The 25,397-nt window shown below is 47.6% G+C and overlaps 1 protein-coding gene and 1 long non-coding RNA gene across 4 annotated transcripts in view; both read left to right on the top strand.

Moving 5' to 3' along the window:
- CLPB (ClpB homolog, mitochondrial AAA ATPase chaperonin) overlaps positions 1-25,397 on the top strand; it is a 92,869-nt gene that overhangs the window by 6,269 nt on the left and 61,203 nt on the right. For 2 of the 3 annotated variants that reach the window (XM_026079250.1, XM_026079252.1), the window contains exon 3: positions 11,706-11,792. In XM_026079250.1, the coding sequence (XP_025935035.1) occupies positions 11,706-11,792 (87 nt within the window). Of the gene's footprint in view, positions 1-10,433; positions 10,782-11,705; positions 11,793-25,397 lie in introns of all 3 variants that reach the window. The other variant, XM_026079251.1, reaches the window with a different exon arrangement.
- Positions 14,597-20,144, top strand: LOC112972576. Its single transcript, XR_003255716.1, has 3 exons — positions 14,597-15,220; positions 15,594-15,798; positions 18,410-20,144. It is a non-coding gene; the product is annotated as an uncharacterized LOC112972576 (long non-coding RNA).

Here is a 25,397-nt window from a genome sequence, read left to right as displayed (position 1 = left end):
GTTTGTAATTCTCCAGACCATGTTCTCTGGTACACGCTCTCTTCATCTGCTGCTAGGGACTTGTTTTTCCTGGCTGCGTGAATCGGGAAGCTGGTCTTCTTCAAGTGCCTCGTTCAGCTCGCTGCTTGTCGTGGCCCTTTACGCAGTCAAGCAGTGTAGCTACAACCACCAGTAACAGGGAAAGGACTCTCAGGGGACCTGGTTGGGAAGCAGTGCAGTATTTTAAATGTTTGGTCTGAAGCGTAGAAAATGGATGTGTGAGAGAGGATGGCGTGAGGTACGAAGAAGTAGTTTTTTGAAACCATGGGCTAAGTCACTGTTGTGCCCAACTGCAGAGGGAGACCAGGGTAGGTAGAGGCTCCAAGGCAGGTTGGAGCAGAGACTGTGCTATAAAGCAGAGAGTTGAAGAGCTTTAAGGATAACCCTGTATTCCTTAGCCTGAAAGAGTTCCTTGTTCTTTGTTGGAAGAAGGTGACTCCCTTCATCACACCAACAGTGACCTGTAGGATGATGGGGCCAAAGGGATCATCCTTCTGGTCAAATTAGGGAGTTTGAGAACCACCACAGAGGATTTGGATGCCAGCAAAGATAACTGGTGATGGGTTCCTAAAATTAGTGGCAGTTAGAGATAAGGAATGGGAGGTGTGGAGCTGCAGGCACAGATGGCCATACTCTGCTGTTTCTTGAGAGCGTGTTCCTGAAAAACGTGATGATGACTCAATGCAATGGATAGCAAAGCAATTTTTCCTATAGGAATTAGTGTAATGGGCAGAGGCGCATGTGGGGACTTGAGAAATACACACAGTGTAACCACACAGCGACAGTGTAATTGATACGGAAGATGGAGAGGCAGGAGCAGTATCATCAGACTCATCGACTAGAGATGATGCTGGCTTTTTGGAAGCTGGCTGCTCAGAACGGGTCAGATCCCAGGAACCAGAGCACCCAGTTTAAATCTTCCAGGGCGAGTGTCCTTGCTGCTGCTTTCTGAGTGGTTACATCTCATCGTCGTATTCCTCAAATGAGCTGAGATAAGCAAATCAATTGAGTAGGAAGGTCAGAAAATGGAGTAATGTCAATGGTTAGTGGAACACAACATCAAACAGCTACAGAACTCCAAAACAACAGATAGAATTAACAGCACAATGCTGCTGTATAATTAATAGTTATGGGTGTATGAGCAAGTGGATGACACTGCTCTAGTTGTGCTGTCCTTAAGAGTTCACCTTTCACGAGGCTGTAGGCAAACAAACTGCTTTATTCCAGTGGTCAGGACTTGAATGGAGGTGGAAAATAGGTGATACAGCCATGCACAATTAAATGCGTTTGGTCTTGGAAGCCAAACTATCCTAGGCCTGTCCAGATCTTCTGTCTAGCAGCCCAAAGACCCGAGGAGTCCTGGGTGAAAACTTGACAGTAGAAACCGAAATGAGGGCTTGCGTCAGGGCAGCAGATGCAGGCAGCAGATGCAGGCAAGGTCCGGCTGTGCTTCAGGCTGGCTGGAAGCTGTGTCGCTGCACTGGCGTGACACTGAGTTGAACTAGGATAGTTACCTTCTGAAGCAAAAACGCCACAGAGAAGCCAGTTGCAGGGCAGATTCAGCACAGAATACCTGTGGCTCCACAGCTTCCAGTTCGGAGGTGGCTTGAGGCATAAGCCAGGGGAGCTCTGCTCACGAATAGTGTATGGACCACCTTATTTTGAAAGGCTTTCCCCGGGTCTTTTTTTGCTGCTGAGCTGCTGGGCAGGGAAAGTGATGAGAAGAACATAATGTTTGTTAGTTCAGCTGGGAACTATAAGCTTCTCAAATAGGCTTGGGAAGACTATCAGAAATGAATGGGAGGCTTATGTTCAGGGGAACTTATTATTCTGACCAGCAACTTTTTCCTTGGTTAAGGATGAATAGGCCTTTCAAATATATCAGACAGACCTCATATTAATGCACACATTATTGGGGGAAGAATCACATGTCCAAAGGCTGGATCCAGCCCATGAACCATAGGTTCTCCCATTCCCTCTGACTCCTCTCTGCTGCCAGACAGGTTTTTGCATCTTTATCCCGTTGTTAAATGTGAGAAACCAGTCTGACTTTTGCATTAGAATCAAGAAAGATGGAACTTTTGGGACTATTGCCTTTGGAGCCTGTGGCAAACCAGCCATTCCCTTCAAGTCCGTCATGCTTTTAGGCAGTACAAAAGGTAACACCTAATTAATGTGGATAGTTTAATTTGGCTCAACCTCAGTTGTTCTGTGCTTTTGGAGGGAAAGCAAGAAGCAAAGCCATAAAGAATTACTGCCTCAATCCCCCTTGTGTTTATATTCAGTATTAATATTGATTCTCTGTGTTCCAGCTTTGTTTCTTAATAAGCCACCCACAAAAGTGCGGGCTTAGAGCTGAGTTTCCTAGCCAGATAAATATGATGGAACAGTATTCTAATAAGCACTGGATGCTTGTGACTCATGGAAACACAGTGCGTATGTCAGATGGCTGTTATCAGGCTCATTCATAAGAGCCGGCAGCAAGCCGAATCTGCATGTTAATGAGATCTGGAGATGACCAGCCACTGTCCTTCTCTCAGAGGGATCCAGCCAGGCATGGTGGTATGGCAGGAAGCTCTGTGTCAGCTGCCGCAGCTGGTTCTCCTCTTACCAGACTGATTTTTAGGTGAGGTGTTGCAGAAGCGGCTAAGAAAGTCAAGACTGGTTGTCCCAAATGATGTTCTCTCTCTTCTGGTCAAGCAGTGGAGAACCAACCCCTCATCTTGTAGTCTCTGTCTCATCGTTGCACTGCTTCCAGTGTGTTTCTGTCTCTTCTCCGGTGTTCTGTAGGCAAGAAAGCTTCTCAAGCAAGAGTTTCCTTCTGTGGCGCTATGGGGTTTGGCCTGGTCTGGGCTCCTGGAGCTATGGGATTACCCCTGATAAATGATCCTAATTCCAAAGGCAAGAACATCCTACCCTGCCCAGGCAGGGGGTGAATCACAGCTCCCAGTGCTGCAGCAAAGGACAGGAGCTGGAGGCACTGCTGAACGTGATAACAGGGTGGTCCCCATCCGTTATGGGCCTCGTTGTCCCCTGCTTCCAGTCAGCTGCCGTAGGAGAACTGTGCGCTCAGTGTGTCATCTCCGCTCGCTGCCGCAGAAGGGATTGCTGCGAAGGTCTGCCTGTGAGCTCTGTGCTCGGGGGGTGTTCGGTCCCACCGTATTTATAGTTCAGATCTGTCACACAAACACTGAAATATGTCGGATGGAGTTTATGGCATACCTGGGATGAACGTTGGCAGGACCAGGCTTGTTTCCCTGCTGTGAAAATACCYGCTGGCCCCAAGGCGTATGTTGTCGTGCTGTTTTGATCTGTGCCTTTCCCCACCAGAGGGAAGAGATTAAATGAGGTTGTGGTCAGCTGCAGGATACTGAGCTGAAGCTGCACGGGCTGCGTTAGCTGCTGCGCTCGCGGGGCTGCGTGTAGTCATGGTGGCGTTTTGGTTTCTAACCTCTTCGGTGCCTAGCGTGGCGGTGAGATGTGCTGAAAAATTAGACTGCTCTTCTGGAAGGCTGTTAGCCCTTTCTGCTGTGGAGTGTCTGTAACGTGGGAGAAACTGTACTGTCCTCCCAGCTGGATCAGAGCAGTATCTGTCCTTGTCTCCTATGCCTTTTTTATCTTCTCATGTTTAAATTGCTAGGAGGAGCTGAGTTAACCTGCCAGGCCCACAGTGGTCTGTGGACACTGGTCTGTTTTTAGGTGATACTCATTCTGCTCCTGGCCATTACATTCGTCTCCCTTTCAGTTCTCTCCAGCCCCGGGGGTAGGTTAGGAATTCAGCTAGGAATTCACCTCCTCTTTGTTTGCCGTCTCAAGCTGTTATTCTGCATTTGGATACAATAAAGGTATTTAGAAACTGCTTGTGAAATCACAGATTTGGCAGAAAAAACTTTCTGTAGTGAAATCAGGCTTTGGTTACCCGCTTGGAACAACTCCTGCTTCGGTCTGGGGATGGATTTTTGGTATTCCCTTACCTGAACTGGAGCCCAAGGCTGAGCTGAACGCAAGCTGCCAAAGGGGGCTGCATCAAAGCTTCCTGGAGCTCAGCCACATTGGTGTAGGAATTTGCTGCCTGCACCTGGCAGTCCCATTTCTGCCCTCACTGAACCCAAACAAGGAGTTCACCTGAAGTTCTGCTCTCCCAGCCACCGTCCTAAGCTCCAAACGGGAAGTCATGCCTTCACCTGGGAAACTGTCAGATCAAAGGAAGGAACCATGGAGGAGAATGAAAGCCCTCAAGGGAGCAGACACCTAATCCCATACCTGTCGGCGTGTCTTCCTGTTTTAGCATAATTAGCAAGACTGTGAGTATCTTACATGGGGCCTTACACTAGAGGGAAGCCTGAGTGCTTTGTAGGGTAAACGTAGGAGTCATGTCAACTGCTCCTGAAGCATGGCTACCTCTGGACTGGAACAAAGCCTCTGGTTCCTAGCCGAACGTGTACCTTGTCTTCCGGCCTAAACAGCAGTGAAATGTTTCTAATTTTCAGACTCCTCAGCAGTGGCAATGAGGGAGCATTGGAGAGACGGTAATGGAAGGTTATTTATAATTGCATTTATTTACGTTGCTGCAGACTTTATATTATGCTGTCTGTTTATCCTCACTGGGCCTATATTTGTTCGTATACATCTGAGTTAACAGACACCTGATTTTTTTAGGACAAATAGATTTTTTTTCCTTTACATGGTCCCTTTAATCTTTTCTCATAATGCGTGGAGCAAATTATACAGTACTTTGCTTCAGTGGACGTTTTTGACTGGTTATTGAGTTTGATTTGGCACGTGGCCTCTGGGACCTGGAGCAGATACAACAGCCCAGATTTCCTCACGTTGGCTATGAATTATCTTAAAAGACTGAACGCACCCTGTGGTTTCCCATACTGGATAGTCGAAGAAGCTGAAAAGTGAGACCCTCTTACCAGGCAGCACCAAACAGCGGGAGTACAGGTTTCCCAAATAAGGCAGCGGGAACCAGCGGGGAAAGATGGGAAATAAAATGGTAACGTTTGCTGCTGTTGCTCAATTTCTCACAGTGTTTGCAGGAGCTTCTGTTTTAGCACTTCCTGTTCAGCGATCTTTTTTCATGCTTACTGTTGCATTTGGACCGTGAAATCTCCCACGACTGACCACGATTCCACACTGAGTCATAAAACCAGACTCTTTGCTGTCAGCTTCCAACCAGCGAGCCGCAAGAGACAGATCACATGTCTCTTTCCAAGCCAGCTTAAAACCCTTTGCTATGCCCAAATGGCTCTCTGAAAGCAGATACTGACTCATCTGACGTAGCTGGCTGTATGGCGGCTCCTGTATGTGCGGAATACAGCTGCTAGCTATCACAGAACTTTCACGGAATTAATTCCAGTTATTTTGCATGTTTATCGTTCTGGAAATGGAGCTGAATCCGAGAAGCAGGAGAGCCTCTGCATGACGGAGACTCAAGAGGCTGGGGCCAAGTTTGGAAAAGAGGCAGCGGGCCCTGCCGGAAGGGGCAGAGTTAGCAGGCGTGGAAGAGGCCTGTGCAACCACGAGCGATGTGAAGGACCGGGGGCGATTATTCCACTTCCCTCCCAGCACAGGAGTCAAGGAGCTGGAGAATCTCGCAGGCAGTGTTGGGGCGGGATGAAGACCATCATCTTCTTATGGGCTCGGATCAGTTTCTTTTGCATTCGCTCTGTGCCGCTTTGGCCTTCCTGCTGGGCTTTCGCACACCCTCTGTGTCCTTAAGCAACCCCACTCGATTTTCCGGGAGTTCGGTTTCCCTTATCTTCTCCGATTTTGGCCTGCAGGAATTTATTTCTGTGTGCACCTCTGCACGCAGCCCGTTCAGGCTCTCTGGGTCCGTGGCCCTAGTCTCCTCTGGGACTCCTGCGGCCGGAGCAGCCTGCCTGCCTTCCGAACCGCAGCGGAAACGCTCCTCCTTTTCCCTTCCCTTCCTTTCCTGCGCTGTGGTTGAACCGTCTCTGCTGACTCTGTATCACCATTTTCGGGTTCGTGTATGTTTACAAAATGCTCGTGCCATAGCGTGTAATTGGCCCCGAGATGATCGTGAAGGGGTTCGGAAGCGGACACGGTCTGTCTTTAGGAAGGCAGCAGCAAGATCAAAGGCTTTGCAGCGGCCCCAGCAGCTCTCCTGAATGGGCAGATCCTTTCGCTGGCGTTTAACAGGGAGACTGTGCTTTCGCCTTCAGAGACACTGTGGGCTTTGGTTGCCTTTTTTCCCCCTCCCTCCTCTGCAAAGCCGAGGATGAGTCCCCAAAAGGGTGAGCGCTTCTTAGGGTGTCACCCACCCTGCACTTAAACAGTAACATATTGGGGAAGGGGGAAACGCTTAAGTGGCCCAGAGAAACAGAAGCTCTTGTTGTTGCAAAAGTTCAAGTTTCCAGTTTCCTCTTCCTCCACCTGTCGAGAGGGCGAGCTGGGCCTGCTCCCGGCACTGAGCCCAAACTCAAACATGCCCTCTAGGCTCGGCTCGGAGCGGCCGTGTCACCGAGTTAGTCACCCAGAACTCCGGGCAGCCAGATGAATAGGAGGCACATCTGGCCGGGGGCGGCGGGGGGAGAAGGCACGGCGCCGCAATGCGACAGCCAAGTTGGGCTCTTTCTCTCCTCTGGGCGGATCAAAGCGTTGAAGCTTTCGGCGCTGCCGTTTCACGGCAAAATCGCGTGTACTCGCAAAGCAGCGGGTATCGCTCTCCCCTGGCCCTGCCAGCAAATTCCCGAGCACCTGGGGATGTTCTGCTGGGCGGACCGTGGGTTTGCTCAAATTCTCTTCTTATTTTCAAAGGAATCTTGAATTGTGCAGAACGCCTGCATTACTGCCACTGAAGCAAAGGATTGATACGGAGAGGGAATGTCTCGCAACCAGGAGTCCTTGTGCCTTGCTACACCAGAGACGGTGTTACGCGGCATCTCTAACCATTAAAAAGCTGTCGAGCAAATCTGTTCCCATAGCACATCCAGTCTGTTTGGAGCTTTCTGCCCTAAAACCTTGAGGTTTTTTGGAATCCTTTAAATATGCTCCCCCCCCACGCACACAAACAAAACCAGAAAAAACTCCCTCTTCTTTAGCACAAACATGTTTTCATGCCACCAGTGCTCTTTTAGTGGCTGAGTCTTTGTGACACCTGCTGCAGCTGAGGACAAGTTTGTCTTTTGAGAAACACGGAAAACGGTGCTGATGGAACTGTGTCTGCATGAGAAGCTGCTTAGTAGGTTAGAGTGAGTGTTCTGGATCTTATTTGGTTAAAATGTGGATAAACATCCTAAACATTGATCAGAGGATTTTATTTAATTAAAAAAAATACTCCTGCTGGTAAATACATTTGGCTGTCTAGGATCTGAGCAGTGGTCGTCGCTTTATCGATTGTCATATCATTAAATCAGATGGGGAAAAAATTAATGATAGGCTTGAAGACCCTGAACATAAAGTTCAGTTGTCTAGAAAATCTGTTAAGTTGCTGAGCGTCTTGCAATGATTTAAAAAAAAAAAAAATCCTGCTCCTAAATGAAATGTCAATGCATGTTATGCTACATGATCTGATGCTAGTAATTCTCTCCACTAGGCTTGGCCATGCGGCGTTCCAGATGCTTACGATTATTTAGATTCCTGAATGGAAAATTACTTGATTAATTCTAATATCTTAGCTCTGAGCCTATAATCAAATCCTGCAGCAGAGACTCCAGCATCCTTCCTGTTGGATGCACTAGGTTTTAACAGGTTTGACTGCGGGACTAAGATCATATTTCATAGGTTTTTTATCTCAGAATGGAGATAAGTCATTGTTCAATATGCACTTCCAGAGCATATATAAAGTAAAAAACCTTCCAGTGTTTTCGGTAGCTCCAAAGTGCTTAGAGTGAAAGTTGCCCTCTTAGGCTCCGTGTCGTTAGGAGATGCATACGTCAAAGTATTTAGCTGCAACTCAAATCCATGAGAGAGCAATAATTAAAATGCTCAATATATGAAAGCAAAGCAGAGCAACCCAGTGACTCACGGAAGGCAGCTGGGAAGTTTTGTCTGTGGCCCTGTAGTTAAATCGTGTTAATACCATGGTCAAGTCAGTGAATGCAAGCGGGGCGAAGACCTTGTGAATTATGTTGAACACCCCTCCCATAGATGCTAATAAGTGGTAGGTGTTGGACTGTGAGGTTTCAACTCTCAGGCCAGAGTTACAAGCCTCCAGGGCTATGGCCACCTGAATAGCTGCTTAGCTGATTCTTTAAATCCTCAGCAGATTTTGTGTCTTGCTTCCCTGTTCCTCTCCTGGGTTCCCCTATCAGGCTGTCTGTGTTTTGCAGTAGTATTTTCCTTTCTTTTATCTGCTGGGCTTTAGGTGACTGTTAGACTGTCAAGTGGACACACTGTAGAAAGGGGACGAGGTGAAAGTTACTGTGTTCAAAGTACTTTCAAATACCCAAAGCAAATGAAACAAAATTCAGATGTGACTTGGACGTGCCCTTTTTTATCACTCTAAGAGAACAGCAGAGGGTGGCTGGGCATCACGACGGCTCTAAACGAATTCTTCAGAGCATCCAGAGTGGATTGGAGGAGAAGCAGTAAGATCTCAACATGGCTTTCCCCGGGCGTTGGGGATGAAGCCGGTCCGTACAGCCGCAGTAAGCCCGCGCTGCTGGAGCGAGCGGCTTTTGTTGGAAGCGGCAGCGCTGCGTGGCCGCGCGGAGGGAGCCGTTTGCGCGAGGGCGCAGACGGAGCGGCGGTGTGGGTTTCTGCGGGGGGCAGCGCTCCGTGATTGCTGCGCCCAGCGGTGGCCGCGTGTCCGAGTCGGACTTGCCGCGCTCTCTGTTGTGAGTGTAAACACAGGCTGCACGCACAGTTGCGATGGGAGCTGATCGCTAGCGATAGCAATCTGCCCTGCCTACGGGCTGCCGTCGTTTGTGTATCCAGACCGAACTGTATCCGTTACAGGGACAGGAAAGCTCTGAGGCTACGCGTGGATGGTTTTCTTTTAAGCAGCCTCCTGTCTGAGAGTATTCTTGAGGCAGCAGAGTTGGGAGCCTGCTCTTGTCCTTTGTTTTCGGTCGGAACAGAAGGAGAAAGCGTGAAGGCCTCTCTCCGGGGCAGCCCAGGCTGGTCAGGTGCGACACCTCACAGTGGAGTTTGCAGGACTGCTTGGTAAAGCAGGAGCTAAAACCAGTCTGGGATTAGTGGTGGGGCAAATATGAGTAGCGTGGATGTGGTAAGGATTCTCTAGGAAAATCTGTTCCTCTGCCAACAATGTAGGTATGAAGTATCAAACCTTTTCGGACAAAGGGTCTATTGCTCGCCTGCCAAATAGCTCATTACCATTAAACTTTTAATTGAAACCCTGCTAAAGAGAACTTAACTCCAGAGGTAGCGCTGGCTGCCTCTCCCATCGACAGAGGGATGGTCCAAATCACCCATCCGTACCAGCTGCCCTATATATCGCCCCTACTCCGTTTGAATCCCATTGACCTGAGCAGTGCCAGCAGCGTTACCCAGAGCTTGGCTGAAGTCGTCTGGCTGTTGTCTCTCCTACCCCGTGCTCTCAGTCGAACGGCGTAAAGCTACAACAGGAGGGGAATGCCCAGCACCGGGTTTTAGGCGCCTAGTGTGGCTGACAGTTATCCGGCTGGTTTCTCACGTCGGCGGGGAGAGGAGGCTCACCCCAAAGACACCTCAATGTACACACAACAGCTTTCTTACCTGCCTTACCTTCTGGGTGCCACGTCTCTCTCCAGGGACTGTGAAGGGCACCATGGGGAACTAGCCGAGTTTCCCACAGGATAGGACCTCGGATGCTGCTTGGCGGGGTCTTGCCATTACAGACGGTGTCTAACCAGCTAGTGCAGGCAACCTGCCTGGCAGATGACTTGGGCTTGTCTAGGACTGCTTGCCCTATTCAAAAGGTGCTTTGTGGGTTTTTTCAGAATCAAAACTCCTTTTGAATTTTTAGTTATTAAATAAAGCTTAAATCCTATAGAATCGACTGGGTGGTGGGTTTTTTGGCTTCTGGCATAATCCATCTGCTGTGTTACATCAATATTCGACACATGGGACTCGTGTTTCCTTGTTTCTGAATACATAACGTCTCACCCCAGAAGTGGAGTTTTACAGTGTCTTGAGGTGCGATGTGCTGCCCCAAACTCATCTTTTTTTTGAAAGACTGTGAAAATATCAAACAGCAGACTGTGTTCGGGTCATGCAGTTTGAGCCAAGCTTAGGCATCGGTGTGGCTGCTGAGTGAACTGTGCATGTGAACTGCCACAGCTGCGATTGACTTCCGAGTCTGTGAATCTAGTTTATTTTAATACTTAATCCACAGATTCGGGTGCTCACATGTGTGAAGTTTGTCTTGCGTTTTTACTTGCATCTCTCACGGCACTGAGTTTGATGGTAGCTTTTCCCTGTTACAGCTATAGGAAGGATATGATGTGCACGTGTGTGCGTGTGTGTTACAACCGTAAGAAGGAGTAATGGCCCTGACCAGAAAGGAAGCTTTCTTGGTTGAGAAAAGGAAGAAGGACAGGCCAGAAAGGAGAGAACTGCTGCCGCCCGCGTAGCCCTCCTGCCTTCCTGAGACCTGCCTCACCGTCGTCCTGGCTCAATATGTGCAGCCCATTGCTTCCGGAGTCTTGGGATCAGGCTTCATCTCATCTCATTTAACCCGAGAGCTGTAAAAGCTGGGTGTGAAGTCTGAGCTAGTCCCTCCTTCCTTGTGGTCAACAGAGGGAGGGCACTTCCAGACTGCGATTTCATGCCATGTGGGTTTGGTACTTCTTCTAATGATCCATATTAGCCTTTGCAGGGATCTGCCTCTTGCCATTAGCTGAGGGGGAGCGTAGACAGCTGCGGTAGACTAGACTCCTAACGTTCAGGCAGGTAAGGCTAGAAGAGATTAATTGAATCCCATGGTTGGCCATGAAAGAGAGAGAGTTGGTAAGTTTGTCCGTCCTTAAGAAAAAGCACTTTTTAAGGTTACTACATGGAATCTGGTGCTAAGAATAACAGTGTTGTTGCTACCAGATTAGAGGATGCAGGAGGGGTAGGGTAGCCTTCTGGTGCGTTAGAATCTGAATAATAATAATAAAATAAAATAAAAGCCAGCAGAAGATAGGTTGGGAGTAAAGTTGCTAAAAGATGCCAGGGAGAGATTAGGGGAATGGTGTAAAGGCTGAGGAAGCTTTGCAGAAAGAGCACCAAGGATGGTTTGGTGCCTCTTACTTTTTGGGTTTGTTTTGTTTGTTCTCTTTTCATGCAAGAAGGCTACAAAATATCTCCTGTTGACGTGGACTTTGGAGGTCAGCTGAGCTTCTCCTGAATCCTTAATAGTTGCTCTGTAGCCTGCAGATTTGAACAAGCTATCAGGCTGTAGATTAATTAGCTTTATTCTCTGTCATGGTACTGGTTGGTTCTTTGGGTGTTAGGCTGAATAGCATCCAAAAAGAAATCAAGCCAGTTGGCTCCGGACCATTTGAAAGGATAATGCTTGCTATCACCTCCCAGTCCATTTCATTTTGATAGCGGATGAGAAATTGTATTGCAGCGAATTTCGGTATCGAGTCCTCTAGGCTGCACTGGAACAAGTGCCCTTGAAGTAAAAGTGTCTGCATTTTTGTGTTGTTAACCCCCGTCTGCTAGGGATGCTTGTCTGTCCGCCTTCCTGAACCAGTCTGTCTTCCATCTAGGTTATTGCTAGAAGGCACGGATGTGAACGCGAGGCACAAGCTCGGCTGGACTGCTCTCATGGTGGCAGCTATCAACAGAAACGCCAGGTATGTTTGTCTCAGCGTTGACTATCATCATAGTGGGTAAGATCCTTCATAGACATCCCCCTTTTGGTGACTCACATGGAGCTCCATAGAGAGTTTCCGTAGCGTCTGGGCTAGTTCGGGGCGTGTTCTCAAGCTAAACCCGAGGGAGCTTTTCGTTCTTCATTTGCCCAGTACGTTATGCTACAGAATGAGGTAAGCTGCTCTGCGATCTCAGAGAGGTGACTGTTGAATTGACAATGCAGTTCCATAGTAGCGCTCAGATTTTGCGATCTGATGGGTCTGTAACCTTGGGATGTTATTGTGGCGGGTAGCCTAACATCAGAAACTCAGCCAGAGCCTCAAATAGCTCCCGCAAGAGCTGCTGTGTCCCTCCTAGCTTGTGGGGCCATTGCTGGGCCTTTCATGCTAGGCCTTTTTGAACCAAAAAGGCTGAATGCTGTGCCCTCCCTCCTTAGTTCCCATGATGATCGCTGTGGCTTCTTGTAACCTTTTAAAGGCACTCTTAAATATATTCAGTCTACAACTAAATTCAATTAGTTTTTTTATTTAAGGAAAAAAGAGAGAAAGAGAAATCCAATTTTAGAAAACGTGGGACAGACAGGAGAATGAGCTTTGATGTTACAACCTCTCAGGGATGCTTTACTTAGTCACAAGTTCATAAGCAAAAAAGCCTAATTACTTGGGAAAACACAGGATTAAAGCAAGGCACAAAAGCTAAATATCCGCTCTCGGGCGACACGATTCGAATCCATGTGCTGAGTTCGTGTGTGGTGCGAACTTTGATGTGTGCTATGACAAGCTGAAAGTCGTGACCTCCTCGGGGATCTCCTTAAGATGGGCATAGAGGCGGGAGCTCGGGACTGTTTGTTTAACTTTGATGTCCAAGCAGCAACGGGCCCCGCTGTTTGCCTGTCCGCAGAGGGACGGGTTTTGGAGCCTCCCACCTTTGCCAGTGGACAATGGTCAGCAATGGAGTGTGACGACTGTTGACCATTCCAAGTGACTGGTGGACCAGAACAGCGTTTCACAAGTTGCAAAAGCTAAGAGGAGACAAGGAGAAAGGCTGTTCATGGTACAATAATTACCTAAAATCAGGCCTAAAATCAGGTAGAAATGCTAATGAAAACATCTAGGCAGTAAAAGGCATTCAGCACCCAGGCTGGTCCCTTGTTATAGACGGGCACAGCAACAGCAAGTATATGTCTTATTTGGGTATCTGGCAAAAAAGCACAGGAAGCTTTTGGCTGTGTTGGGCAAATAATGTTTACTTTTCCCACATTTTGGATGAATATTGACTTTAATTGAAAATTAAGAAGTCCTTGAGTATCTGAAGCTTGGTAGGACTTGTCTAACAATATAGTGAAAGAGTAATTAGATACTTCAGGGAGGCAAACGTAAATGCAAGCCAAACTTATTCCTAGTGTTACAACTCTGTTGCATATCACTGGGGTTATGCCAGACGTGGTTTTGGCCCTCCATACTGTTTCCCGCTTCGGAGTGTCCCCAGTGAAGCTTCATTAATGGCTTGGGAAATGTATTGAGCTGGAACATGACACACAAAGTGTTTGAAATTCCCCGCAAATCATTTGCTCACAGATGTAGTCTACCGAGTGACCTTTTTAACCTGAATCCGAAAGAACTGGGCATTGTGTACGTGGTTGGATGTGGAAGTGGAGAAAACAGAGCATGGGAAGCTGATGACTTTGACTCAATGACATGGGTTTGCCTGCAGAATTTTAAATACTTAGATCTTTCYGTCCAAATGCAGGGTGCCTGCTGGTTTTCTGGATCTGTTACAATCCTTTTACATACATTAGGCTAGGAATTAGTCTAAATATGGCTTACTTCACTCAGTGTTTGCAACTGTGTAATTGTACATAGCTGATCCAATACATAGGTCTTGGTAGTAGGGTTTCTGCTGCTATGTAGAGATGTAGTAACTATATTTCATGATATTAATTCCAGTAGGATACACAATTCTTTCTAAAAGTGTGGTCCCGCTGTAAAAAGTGATCGTCTAAAATTGGTTTGTCTAGCCACAGTAGCTGATTTTGTGGATTATAAATTTTTATGACCCTTGGTTCTTAGCCCGTCGGTCAGCAGGCTCCTGGGGAAGGTGAGCTGGGTTTTTCTCTGGCTTGCCCATCAGAAGAAATGGTAACAAGCRGCTTGGAGACGTGGTTAATGTGCAACCAGCTGAGCAAGGGTCTGTATATGTTATTAGCTTGTGACATGTACACGGTCATTTGATTTTGTTTAAGCTGATTGCTCTGCGATGACTTTTTTTTTAATGTTGTTGATACCTTAACAAGTAACCCAGCGCGGCTTTGAGATGCAAGGAGGCTGCGACATTGGCAGCTGGAATGAGTGTTTTCAGGTTAGAATCACTAAGGAAAAAACAAACCTGCAGCCCCAAATTCCTGTCTTTTCAAAGCTGTTTTTCAGTGCAGAACTATGTTTTCAAGTCTGCTGTGCTGCTAGAGATTTCTGTGACCTGTCATTTAGTTTTGTAATGTTTCCCAATTTTCACAGCTCTCACTCTTCCAATTAGGCAGCTACAGTCCATATGTTTAATTTGATTTCAGAGACATTGCATTAATGATTTCTGTCAGTTGCCATCAGCTACAAAAATCTGAAATCCCATGTGCCAAGGGGGAAGTTTGGGGTCTTTCTTTCCTTTTTTCAATGCAACAAAGATCATTTTCTTCCTCTTAAAAACGTGTTGTATCCAAAACATTGCAAGGCATTGAGAAGTGTTGCTGGTATGTTCTTACTAATAGGTTTGAAAGGGGAGACTAGTGCCAAAAGCATAGCCAGGAGGGAGCAGCATCACGGCTTATGTGTAGGGACATCACGCAGAAGTCGAGCCTTTCTCGTGGAATCCCAAAGCACTTCTAAAGCGGCTGAATTTAGCCTGTCCTGTGAACTGTCCTGTGTGAACGTCCTGTGAACTGGGAGAGGAGTTGTTAACTCCAGCATCTCTCCGTCCTTGCGGAGTTCCTTTCCCATCCTTTCCTGGAGCCTGTGCTCCAAGGAGTCCCTCATCTGCAGGCAGGGATCATTTCTAGTCCTAGCTGGAACGCTTTTCTGCAGACGGTCCTGTTCCAAAATGCTGAAATGCAGCGTGCAGTGTGATTCCAGCCCAGCTCTTGCAGCCCGCAGCCCCAGGTAGCTTGTGTTATTCGCTTGAGAAGAGCAGGCACTGCAGCAGGGCAAGGTGCGAGGTGGATAATACGGCGTTATTTTATGGGGCATACTCTTGCGTTTCGAGGCCTCAGCAGTGCCAAGTTGGAATCATTWCTTGTCTCTGCATCAGGAGATTATGGCTTCGGTGCTGACATCAYGGTTGGACTGAGCCAACCTTAACAGCGCTTTTCGCAGTGAAGGTGGACATTTCTTCTGAGAGGAGCTGGTTGTGTGATCTAGAGGTGAGGGATCAGGCTACCAGGACACCTGGGTTCCATTCCAGTCCCTGCTCAATGGCTCTCCTGAGTCATTTCTTTTTTGTAGTTTCCCTTGTATGCTGTGTCTGTCTTTGTATGCAGCTGGGGCTCTTCCTTGCCGTATAAATACCCAGGGTTCCAGCACATAGTGCCGGTTACAATTTGAGCCTGCAAGCATTCCTGTGATACCAGTTATAAGAATGATGGGAAATGGCTGAATACTTCAGTCTAGTGTCTCATTTTGGTGTTGTGTTTTAGAAACGTATCATTAAGGCAATTTAGATGATATAAAAATATTGTCAAAAAAACTGTGTTCCTTTTTTTTTATTCTTTTAACGAGCTTATTTCCTTGTCCCAGACCTTTCCTGAAGACTGGATGGATTCACTTTTTTTTGTACATGAGAGAGGGGGTCCAGGTCCAAATTCCTAGACACGTGTGATAATACAGATTGTAACAGGGTCATGGGCTAGAAACAGACCATTTGTGACYGCATTCACACAGCCGAAGGAAAGTTTTCCACTGTAATTTCCATTGCTGGAGCAGCTTTTGCATACCAGATGAGGTAATGATTCTAGTTTTAGTTCTAAGCATAACAACGTGGAACTGTTACTTTTATGCAGTATGCAATACTGTGCTATAACTGTGCATTTCTGTTAAGGCACACACACACCGCATGTGCGCGCGCGCGCACACACACACACACACACACACGCATATTCCACTTCAGATTAAATTTTAGGTTGGAGTGACTCCTTGCTAGTCTGTTTTTTCTTCATTCTTTGTGAAAGGCTACTGGTCTTCTGAATTTCAAGACCTATTTTAAAGTGCTCTCTTAATTCTCCTGGAAAGGTATCAGTTTTAAAACAGAGGATTTATAGTCTATGTGAAAAACACTGCTYGGGGCTTCTTTCCCTTGGCTGGACCTGCTAGTTTTGCACATTTAACATATTAATAGTAATTAAGCTTTAATTAAATGCTTACTGGGAGCTTTGTGGGTTTTGTGCCTTTGTTAAAAGAAGCAACAAAGCTCTCATAAATAAAAAGACCCAAACAGTTTAGACCTTCCCAAGCTATGCCCTTATACTATAGTGACGTACAGACTGGGTAAAACCACCAGCTCATAAATGCACTTAGGCTCAGGCTCTGGTTTGCTTCTCAGGTGGAACATGACCACCCTGATCTGTGCCAGCGTGGTAGCAGCGAAGAGGCAGTGGCAACATCTGGGCTAGTAACTAAGCTCACAGAGTCCCTAACGGGTTTGTACAGGCCGTGCGGAGCCCGTGCTGCTGTATTTTCTGTTCCGTTGTCACCTGCGAGTAGCCGGCTGAAGCAACAGTGGACGCTGCTGCGAGGGTCATGTTGTGCCTTTCTTCGCTGCCTACAGTTACTCTGTTTTTCAGTGTTTCAGCAGAAATGAAGTGACAGTGAAGTAGCGAGTCATCCCTTATGAGGCAGATAACCATTATTCAGATTGATTTGACAGGAGGGGAATCTAAGGCACAGAGCAGCATGGGAACTTTAAGCCTAAGTTCAAAGTTCAAAGCTTAAAGTTGCTGGGTGGTTATAAAACAGTCACACCTCTGTTCTGCTTCCATCCGTTACAACTGATGCCGCCAGCGTGCRCCAGTCCGGCTGGAGGTGTCAACGAATGATTTTAAGGCTTCCGAAGTTATGTGTGTAACTCGTACGATGGGGAGGAGAACCTGGGCGTGCTCAAATGGACTACCTTGTCAGGCCGCATCAGGCCCCTGCAKAGCTAGATATTGATTTGTCAGCAGCAGTAATACCCACGTTTTATAGGTGTAGAGAGAACGTAAGAGCAAATAACTTGCCTGCAGCTGGGTCTCTGTGTCACAGCGAGGTCTTTGCCCCGGTGGCTGTTGTTAGGACAAAGACACGTGCAGCTTTGGGGAGGGGGACGCGGTGCGCAATGAGAGTGACAGGCACATGGCTTGCTTGCTTTAGATAAGTTTGCTTGTGTTTTCTCAGGTTTAACACCCTCAATCCTCGTCTTTTCAGCTTCTTTTTTTCCTCTTTACTAATACATAGCTACAGTACTTCTTCCATCCTCCTCCCTCCTTTTTACATATCCATCTTGTTTTGCACATAAATGAACCCTTCGCTCTTATCCTAAATGCCTTGAGAAGCTGGGTGGTATCTTAGCGCAGGGCAAGCAGGGGGAGGAACAAGAACAAAATTCAGCTCTCTCTGAAAAGCGTTTCTGTATTTATTACAGGTGCTTTCTCTTGGAAGCTTGTCCCCTTCCCCCCTCTTCCATGGTTGTTCTTCTGCAGGGATTCCTTTCTATTCCCTTAAAGCAACAAGGGACAGCCCTAATGCTCCGTGCTGGTAAATCATTCCTTTCTCATGTAACACATCCTGGTCAACCCCTCCATATGCTTTTAAATGAGTCCTGCTTGTTCGTTCAATTCATGGTACAAGCTCCTGCCTTGACCTCCCAGGCCTACGTCATCTTCCTTCATCGGGGCTTTAGTCCCTGATTCCTCTCTTAGCTGTTCACAGCCTTCGCCTCATCTCCTCTCTTCCATTTTCTTTTCGCAGCTTTGACTTCTCGCACATCCCTTCTCCTTCTCCCTCCATCTTCAGGTCTGGATCTCTTTCTTCTTTCCTCACCTTTCCTTTTCAATGCCTTCCTGCTGGGAATGGCCAGGGACAAGTGATTCCCTTGTGTGCCTCAGTTCCCCTTTTCCTTCTCTGTCTTTCTACGTAGATCAAAAGAGCTGAGGGTCAGAGGCTTTCGCCTGCAATCAGAACCGACAGCGCTTGGCCCAGCATGGTCCCATCCCTTCCTTCCCCTCCTTTCCCCTGCAGCCTGCCCCCCTCCACCCYGGCAGAAAGAGAGGAGTCAGCAAGAGGCCCTGGGCCGGGCCTGGCAGAGGTTGCTGGCTCCTGATGGCTGGGACGTGTGCCTCTTCTGTGTGTACACAGACTTGGTACGCTGAAGGTGCTGTAGAGATGTTTTATATTGGCAATAAGTACATCATGCATAGTAATATTTTAGTGGGTATGTTCTAAGACTTATAGTGAAGGGTGACCTATCTGGAGCTATTTTCTGTCTATAGGCAATGATATGATTAACTGGTGCAGTCTATTTACCTATATTAGGTACATAGATCTGTTTCATATCGTTTTTTTCACTCCTTTCACTTCAGGCAACTAATTCAGTGCCGTCTGCAGCAGAGCTGGCTGAATACCTGGCTGCCCGTAGAAGCACGCGGCCTGCAGTGCTGTCTGTCAAAGAGCTGAGTTGAATCTGGTTTTCCACTGTAATGACAGCGCGTTGCAGGGGCTTGATCCTACGAACTGGGGCACTGTCTTTGAATGCACCCCGTTCCGGGTGTCCCTGTGACGGCGGTGTTCGAGGAACGGCGTCCACTCGGCCATCTCTGCATTGCGCCTTCCCACCTGAGGGTAGAGCGCCTGCACCTATTCCCCACGTGGACACCCTGCCCCTTTCACTACCGCAGCAGCATCCCCACGTGGGATTTCTCCAGGTGAACCCTGTGGGTTTTGTTAAGCTTGGCATCTTTAACCCAGCTGCAAAGCCAGGTGCCAGGCGTGACAGGGTGCTGGGAGAGTCACGGCGGAAATAATGGCAGCTCTCGCTCCCCTCTTTCCAGTGATGTACCCCATCCCGAATCCTAGAGCTCAGACACAATTTAATATTGTCGGCTTAGCAGGTTACTGTGCCTCACTGAGCCAAAGCAGCTGTCTGTGTGCACGTCTTCTTACCCACAGCACGCAGGTGACGTGACTTCTTTTAACCCTCTTTCATTGACGGCACGCGCGTGGCAATAGCTGCTGTAACTTGACTGTGTCTCTGAGTCTCTGAAGCRTGATTCATATGAGACGCGCTCTCAAGGGAGACAGTTATGGACAATCTAACGATTATCATCCTTCAAGATTTTTTTCTTTTTGGATTCCATAATCTGTCCTTTTATCGCTTTTGGGGGGATGATTGTTTCCATCTGGGACAATGCTAAGCTGCCGTGGAGCGAGGGAATGCTGCGGCTGCCCTGCTTTCTGTGCCGCAGGTAGGCAGAGCATATTCCCGGGAGGGGACACATCCGCATCCAGATCTCATCTGACAAAAAAGGAGAGAACAGGGACTGGAATGTAAACAGCAGCTCCCCCCGGGCCCTCCTACCCCCGCTGAGTTTTACAGAGAGTTAAGATATAACCGCACAAGGGATCCTCTTTGTGTCCAGGCCGGACCTGTGGCTTCAGCCACGGCTCGGGGCAGCCGCATATCGAAATGCCCCAGAGCTTTTGCATTGTGCTGGTGACTCACGGTCATGGGGATCACTGGACTTCGTGGTTCACCAACCCCAGCTGCCGGTGTGCTGGTCCAGGCACAGTGCCTCCTCTGAGGCAGCCCCAGTTGCATCCAGCTATCTCATCATGGATTTCCCCACCCCCTGTATTGTATGTATGTATTTATTTATTTAACAATATGTTGGTCCGGCCATTAAAAGCAGAAAGCACTTTCTCCAATCGATTGAACTGCCCAGCGAACTTCAGTTAAGCATTGTCCTCCGAGTCATCACCAGGGTCAATCTAGATTTATATTCGCACTGATGAATAGGCTCTGCCTCTAATCTAATGAAAACTTGATCAGCAAATTAAAACTCAGCTTGTTGAGGCTGCTGAGCACAGGTGAGTTATGGAGAGCGACCTGCCTTCCTCGAGAAAACTCAAAGCTGTCGCCAGCATCCCTCTCTCGCTAGGTATCTGGTGCAGAGTGTTGTTCTGCCCCAACACCTGATGACATGAGGAAGAAAAGAGGAGGTATGTTGGCCAGAGGYCCCTCCATTTAAAACCCAGTCCTTTCTCTTCTTTTTCTTCTGCACTAGCTCAGCTATTGGTTGTTAATAAATAATTAACAATTATTTAATATAATTAATTAATAACTAATAGCTGAGCTACTGCAGAAGAGAAGGATTCCTTCTGCCTTCTATAGCATCTTCACTGGAGCTTCACAGTGCTTCATATAGCTTCCTTAATTAAACCCCGCAACTGCCTTGTGAATTGGGAAGTAGTTATACTTGTTCTCCCTGGGAAAACTGAGGTGTTTACTCACCCTTATAAAAGAATCCAGGGACTGGACTGCTAGACCATGCTTTGTGGCTGTCATCCAATTTCTGTAAATCCCTTGCTTATTCCAATGACATTCATATGCCTTACGCTGATGAACACAGTTATTCTGTATTTTCATGGCGCTGTTACCTTTCCTAAAGGCTAATTTGCTTGAATGTCCCATTACCTGCAAATTGGATAGGTACAATCAATATTTGTGATTCCAGGAACGTCTGGCTGGTTCAGAAGTGCCCAGAGGGGACTGCCTGTCCCAAAAGCAGGAGGTTAGATTGAAAGATGATTGGATGGAGAGGTTGAATGTACAACACATTATTATTAGACCAGTGAGTCCTTTCACTTCCTGTTTACAAAACTGGATCATAGAGCCTGAAAAAGAGCTGTCATCAGGGGCCAGGGTTTTGGAACGCCAAGTTTTAGCGCTGAGGCTAGACTACCAGTAAGAGATCATATCAGTGCTTATTGAACTTGAGCCTTCCAGCCATCTTAAGAACTAAGGAAATGTTTCTTATCGACGCTTTACCGAGAGGGGGGCAATGGTGCATGGGGTCATTAGCAGAGAGAGCTGAGCAGTTCTGACATCATAACCTCCTCCTTTCACGCTTAGACCACCTTGCATCTGTCATATGTGGTGCTCTGCTAAACCTTTCCTAGAATGCCATTGCCCAGAGAGTAATGCTGAAGGTATATGCTATGAAGGAAGAGGAAAAGGCTTCCTGAGTCGCTGAAAGCAGATGAAGGTGATATCTGATAAAGTGCCTGGGGAGAACATTAATTTTAAATGTAGTCATTAAGAACAGGAGAGATGATGGATGGAGTTACCTCAGAAATCACAAGTCATCATTTGTTATCATATGGCTCATTCAGTACCCATATCTCACCCATGGACCACAAGGTTGCGGATTCAAGTCCTACACTGGAACTTGGGATCGCAGAATCACAGAATGGTTGACATTGGAAGGGACCTCTGGAGATTGTCTAAGTCCAACCCCCCTGCTCAAGCAGGGTCACCTACAGCACGTTGCACAGGATCGCGTCCAGGCACGTTTTGAATATCTCCAGAGAAGGAGACTCCACAACCTCTCTGGGCAACCTGTTCCAGTGCTCTGTCACCCTCACAGTGAAGAAGTTTTTCCTCATGTTCAGATGGAACTGTCTGTGTTTCAGTTTGTGCCCGTTGCCTCGCGTCCTGTTGCTGGGCACCACTGAAAAGAGTCTGGCTCCATCCTCTCGACACCCTCCCTTCAGATACTTGTACACGTTCATAAGATCTCCTCTCAGCCTTCTCTTCTCCAGGCTAAACAGGCCCAGCTCTCCCAGCCTTTCCTCATAGGAGAGATGCTCCAGTCCCCTCATCATCTTCGTAGCCCTTCGCTGCACTTGCTCCAGTAGTGCCACATCCCTCTTGTACTGGGGAGCCCAGAACTGGACGCAGTACTCCAGATGTGGCCTCACCAGGGCTGAGGAGAGGGGCAGGATCACCCCCCTCTACCTGCTGGCAGCACTCTTCCTGGTGCACCCCAGGATACCATTGGCCTTCTTGGCCACCAGGGCACCTTGCTGGCTCATGGTCAACTTGGTGTCCACCAGCACTCCCAGGTCCTTCTCSGCAGAGCTGCTTTCCAGCAGGTCAACCCCCAGCCTGTACTGGTGACTGGGGTTATTCCTCCCCAGGTGCAGGACCCTGCACTTGCCTTTGTTGAACTTCAGGAGGTTCCTCTCCGCCCACCTCTCCAGCCTGTCCAGGTCTCTCTGAATGGCAGCACAGCCTTCTGGGGTATCAGCCACTCCTCCCAGTTTTGTATCGTCAGCAAACTTGCCAAGGGTGCACTCTGTCCCTTCATCCAGGTCACTGATGAATAAGATCATGATCATTTCTCTTAAAATAAGGAAGAAGCATGGACCTTAAAATAGGTATTGCCTGTCAGCTTAAATTGGAGTAGAGGATCTTTTGTGTTGACAGCCATGAGGAGAGGATCCAGAAAGGAGGGTTTGAACCATATCAGAATCTGTACTGCTAAGGACTTGAAAGATCAGAAGGGCCCAGCTGGACTAGATGCCACCCCCAGAGATGCAGCGCTGGAAGCCCTGATGCAAGAATCACAGTAACTGGTGCTACTGAGCCGGCTGCTGGGGCAGGATAACCAAAGGGTTAATTGAGGCAGATTGCGCTAATGATGGCTTCCTGTTCAGTAGCTAGTCTCCAGCCTGAGACTTTACAGGGTGAGAATGTGATTCACAGTGATGGTGAGGTCTTTATCCTGCCTGAAAACTCTTAAATTAGGTTCTCGAGCATCCACCCTGTGTCAGCTCTGTAATGTGCTTCGGTGTATGAGAGGGATGTGCCAGTGGGAACCTCCAGTTTCATTGCTCTTAGGGGCACCCATGAGGTACGCTCTGTTTAGCACCCCCATCTCGAGGAGCACAGAGATCAACACACATCCCCCAGGGCAACAGGGCAGCGCCTGCCCCATCATACTCTATCCTGTACCTCCTGCTTTCCATAGGGACTGCCTCTTCAAAATCTCTGATGCAGCTGTCTTGCTTACTGAGCTGACCACAGTAACACCAAGTACTAGGGAAGTAGGAGATCACCAGAAGAATCCCGTACTAGATCTTCCAGAGGGACTACGCTCAGATCTACGATCAGTGCAAGAGCTTGTTCAGGCAGAAAGCCTGGCTGCAGCATTTTTACTTCTCCTATTTCATACGCTTGAACAGATGGCATACCTCCCACCCTGCACTGCCAGCCAGGCACTGGGAATAGAGTTGGCAGACGTCCTACACCTACCTAGTGACCAGGGGTGGGAGGGCCTGGCCTTGTAGGCTCTCACTATAGCTGTTCTGGACAGTCAGGGCTACGTGCTCCCTTGGCTTTATTTGCAGCCAAACCTCTCACTTGCTTTCCATTTTGCAGAGGCCATAGAAGTCAGTGGTAAAGGCCGGGGGGGTGTCAGATCAGGCAGCTGTAAAGGGTCAGATGTTCCCTTTGTATGTGGCAGCACATTGGAGTTGTGAAGTAGAGATGAGTCTGGAGCTATGCATATGTTGAAAAGCCCTTGCTAGGGGTGCTGAAGGACTTCTAGGATAGGTGTTGTGCCCCATGCCTTATGGATGCTCCTAAGGTGGTCCGGAAGGACCTACAGGCTTGTCATGGGGCTGGATCCCACGTCAGGTGTCCTCATTGATGGGGCCTTTAGGAGCAACCTAGCAGAGCAGTATAGATTCCTGAACATGGAGAGGGACATTCCTTTGTATCAGTGTTTTTTCCCTTGCAGCAAGTTGTCTTTTCTGAGGGGATGAAGTATGAGAGATATGGTTATATTGAGCTGGAATTATGCTACATTGTGGCTGAACGTAGTAGATGATCTCACGCACTGACTCTTGCACCAAGACCAAAACTAGTAGATGAGCTAAAAGAAAATTAAAACTAGTTGGAGGGATCCAAGCATTAGAGAACTAGCACAACTCTTAATGGAGACGTCTAGGGGTTTATATCCTGAGTATTAAAACTGAGGCACCTAATGCAGTGTGTGAATTAGATTCCACTGCGTCCAGTGAGATCTCATAGCACTTTTTGCCCTCTGGTTTCCTCTGTTGAAGGCAGGCTGTGATCTTTGCAAACCTGCCTGAGGTGCTTTTGCACTAGCTTCCCATTGTCCATCTCAGGGACCGTCGTCTCCTTCGTTCCAGGTGTGGTGAGCTCCAGGTATGCTAGTCACACCCTGAATTCGTAAACTGCAGCTGGCTCTGATGGACCTGGAGCCCCACTATGAAGCAAAACGGCTGTTTCTCTGGGTCTCACCTCAGGCAGGCCTTTCTGTCTGAGCTGCTTACCCTCAGCTCCCTTTATAGTAGGTTGGAAACCTCAGCTTGCTAGTGTCAGCTGAATGAAGCGAGGGCCAGGCTGATCAGCAGATGGAAGTCTACATTGMTGATGTCTAAAAGTAGGTGAGATGAATCCTACCCTTTCGTGCCAGTCCTAAACCATCAGAAAAATTTGGTCATGGATGCACAGCTCAAAGCATTTGAGAAAATCTTCAGAAGCCTCACATGCTCATGACCACACTTGAAATGGTGAAGAACCTTAGTTAATAGTCAYTGTTTTAAGAGTAAGATTCAGTGCATCTCAACCTAAATATTTTAGAACTAAGAGCATTGTTGAAAAATGGATATAAATGAACTCTGTGTGATCACACAAGAGATTGAGTGGGGAGGATCTCCTGACTTTCAAGTTTGTGCTTTGTCCGCTAGATGTAACTTTGTACAGTGAACAGCGTACCCATGCCAGTAAGGAGTGTGTCTCTATTGTACCTTACCTTATTCAAAGCRTAAAATAACCACCTTTTATTCTACTAATGCATTTATGGGATAAATGGGAGAGGAGCTTAAGTTAAATTCTAAATCTGACTTGACAAGACACAGCCTGCAGATACATGTCAGTCAGTCTGCGGTGCGCATCGCAGAGAACCGCTGTCTGCCCGTGAGCCATGTCACCAGTGATGAATACTAAGTAACGTGTTACTGTCTAGTTGTCACAGAAAGCTTGAACCCTGGAAAAAAAAAATTAAAAATTAACTGGCTTCAAGCTGCTTTCAGAGGTGATGAGAAATCTAATACTTGCCTGATGATTGTTTGGGTTCAGAAACAGAAATGGAGGACTTCCACACCAAAACTCCCTGGCCTGGCTGTCTTGTGCTGATTTGTCCTGCTGTGGCATGTGGATAACATTRCAAGTCTGGAGATTGAAAGCCTCAGTTCCAAAGTGTAGGATAGTTGTAGTGCGGGATATCCATGCTGGTCAGCCTTAGCGAGAGCTGTCTGTCCAGTGGGCACTGCAACTACAATATAAAATAACTGGGAAGTTCTCTAGAAACTCAGAGGTTAAATCTCTTTCAAAAGTCCTGGAAGCTGCTGAGTTGGATTGCAGATGATCAAGGTGTCTCCGGTGGTGATCTCATATGAATTGTCTGGTTCTGAGAGACAGAGGTTTAACTGAGCTTCACGCAATAGTCAAATGCTTTTTTTTCAGAATCCCATATAATT

The sequence above is a fragment of the Apteryx rowi genome, unplaced genomic scaffold, assembly GCF_003343035.1.
Source record: "Apteryx rowi isolate R43461 unplaced genomic scaffold, aptRow1 scaffold_498, whole genome shotgun sequence".
In the NCBI taxonomy this organism is placed as follows: domain Eukaryota; kingdom Metazoa; phylum Chordata; class Aves; order Apterygiformes; family Apterygidae; genus Apteryx; species Apteryx rowi.
This window is presented reverse-complemented; position numbering and strand designations above follow the sequence as displayed.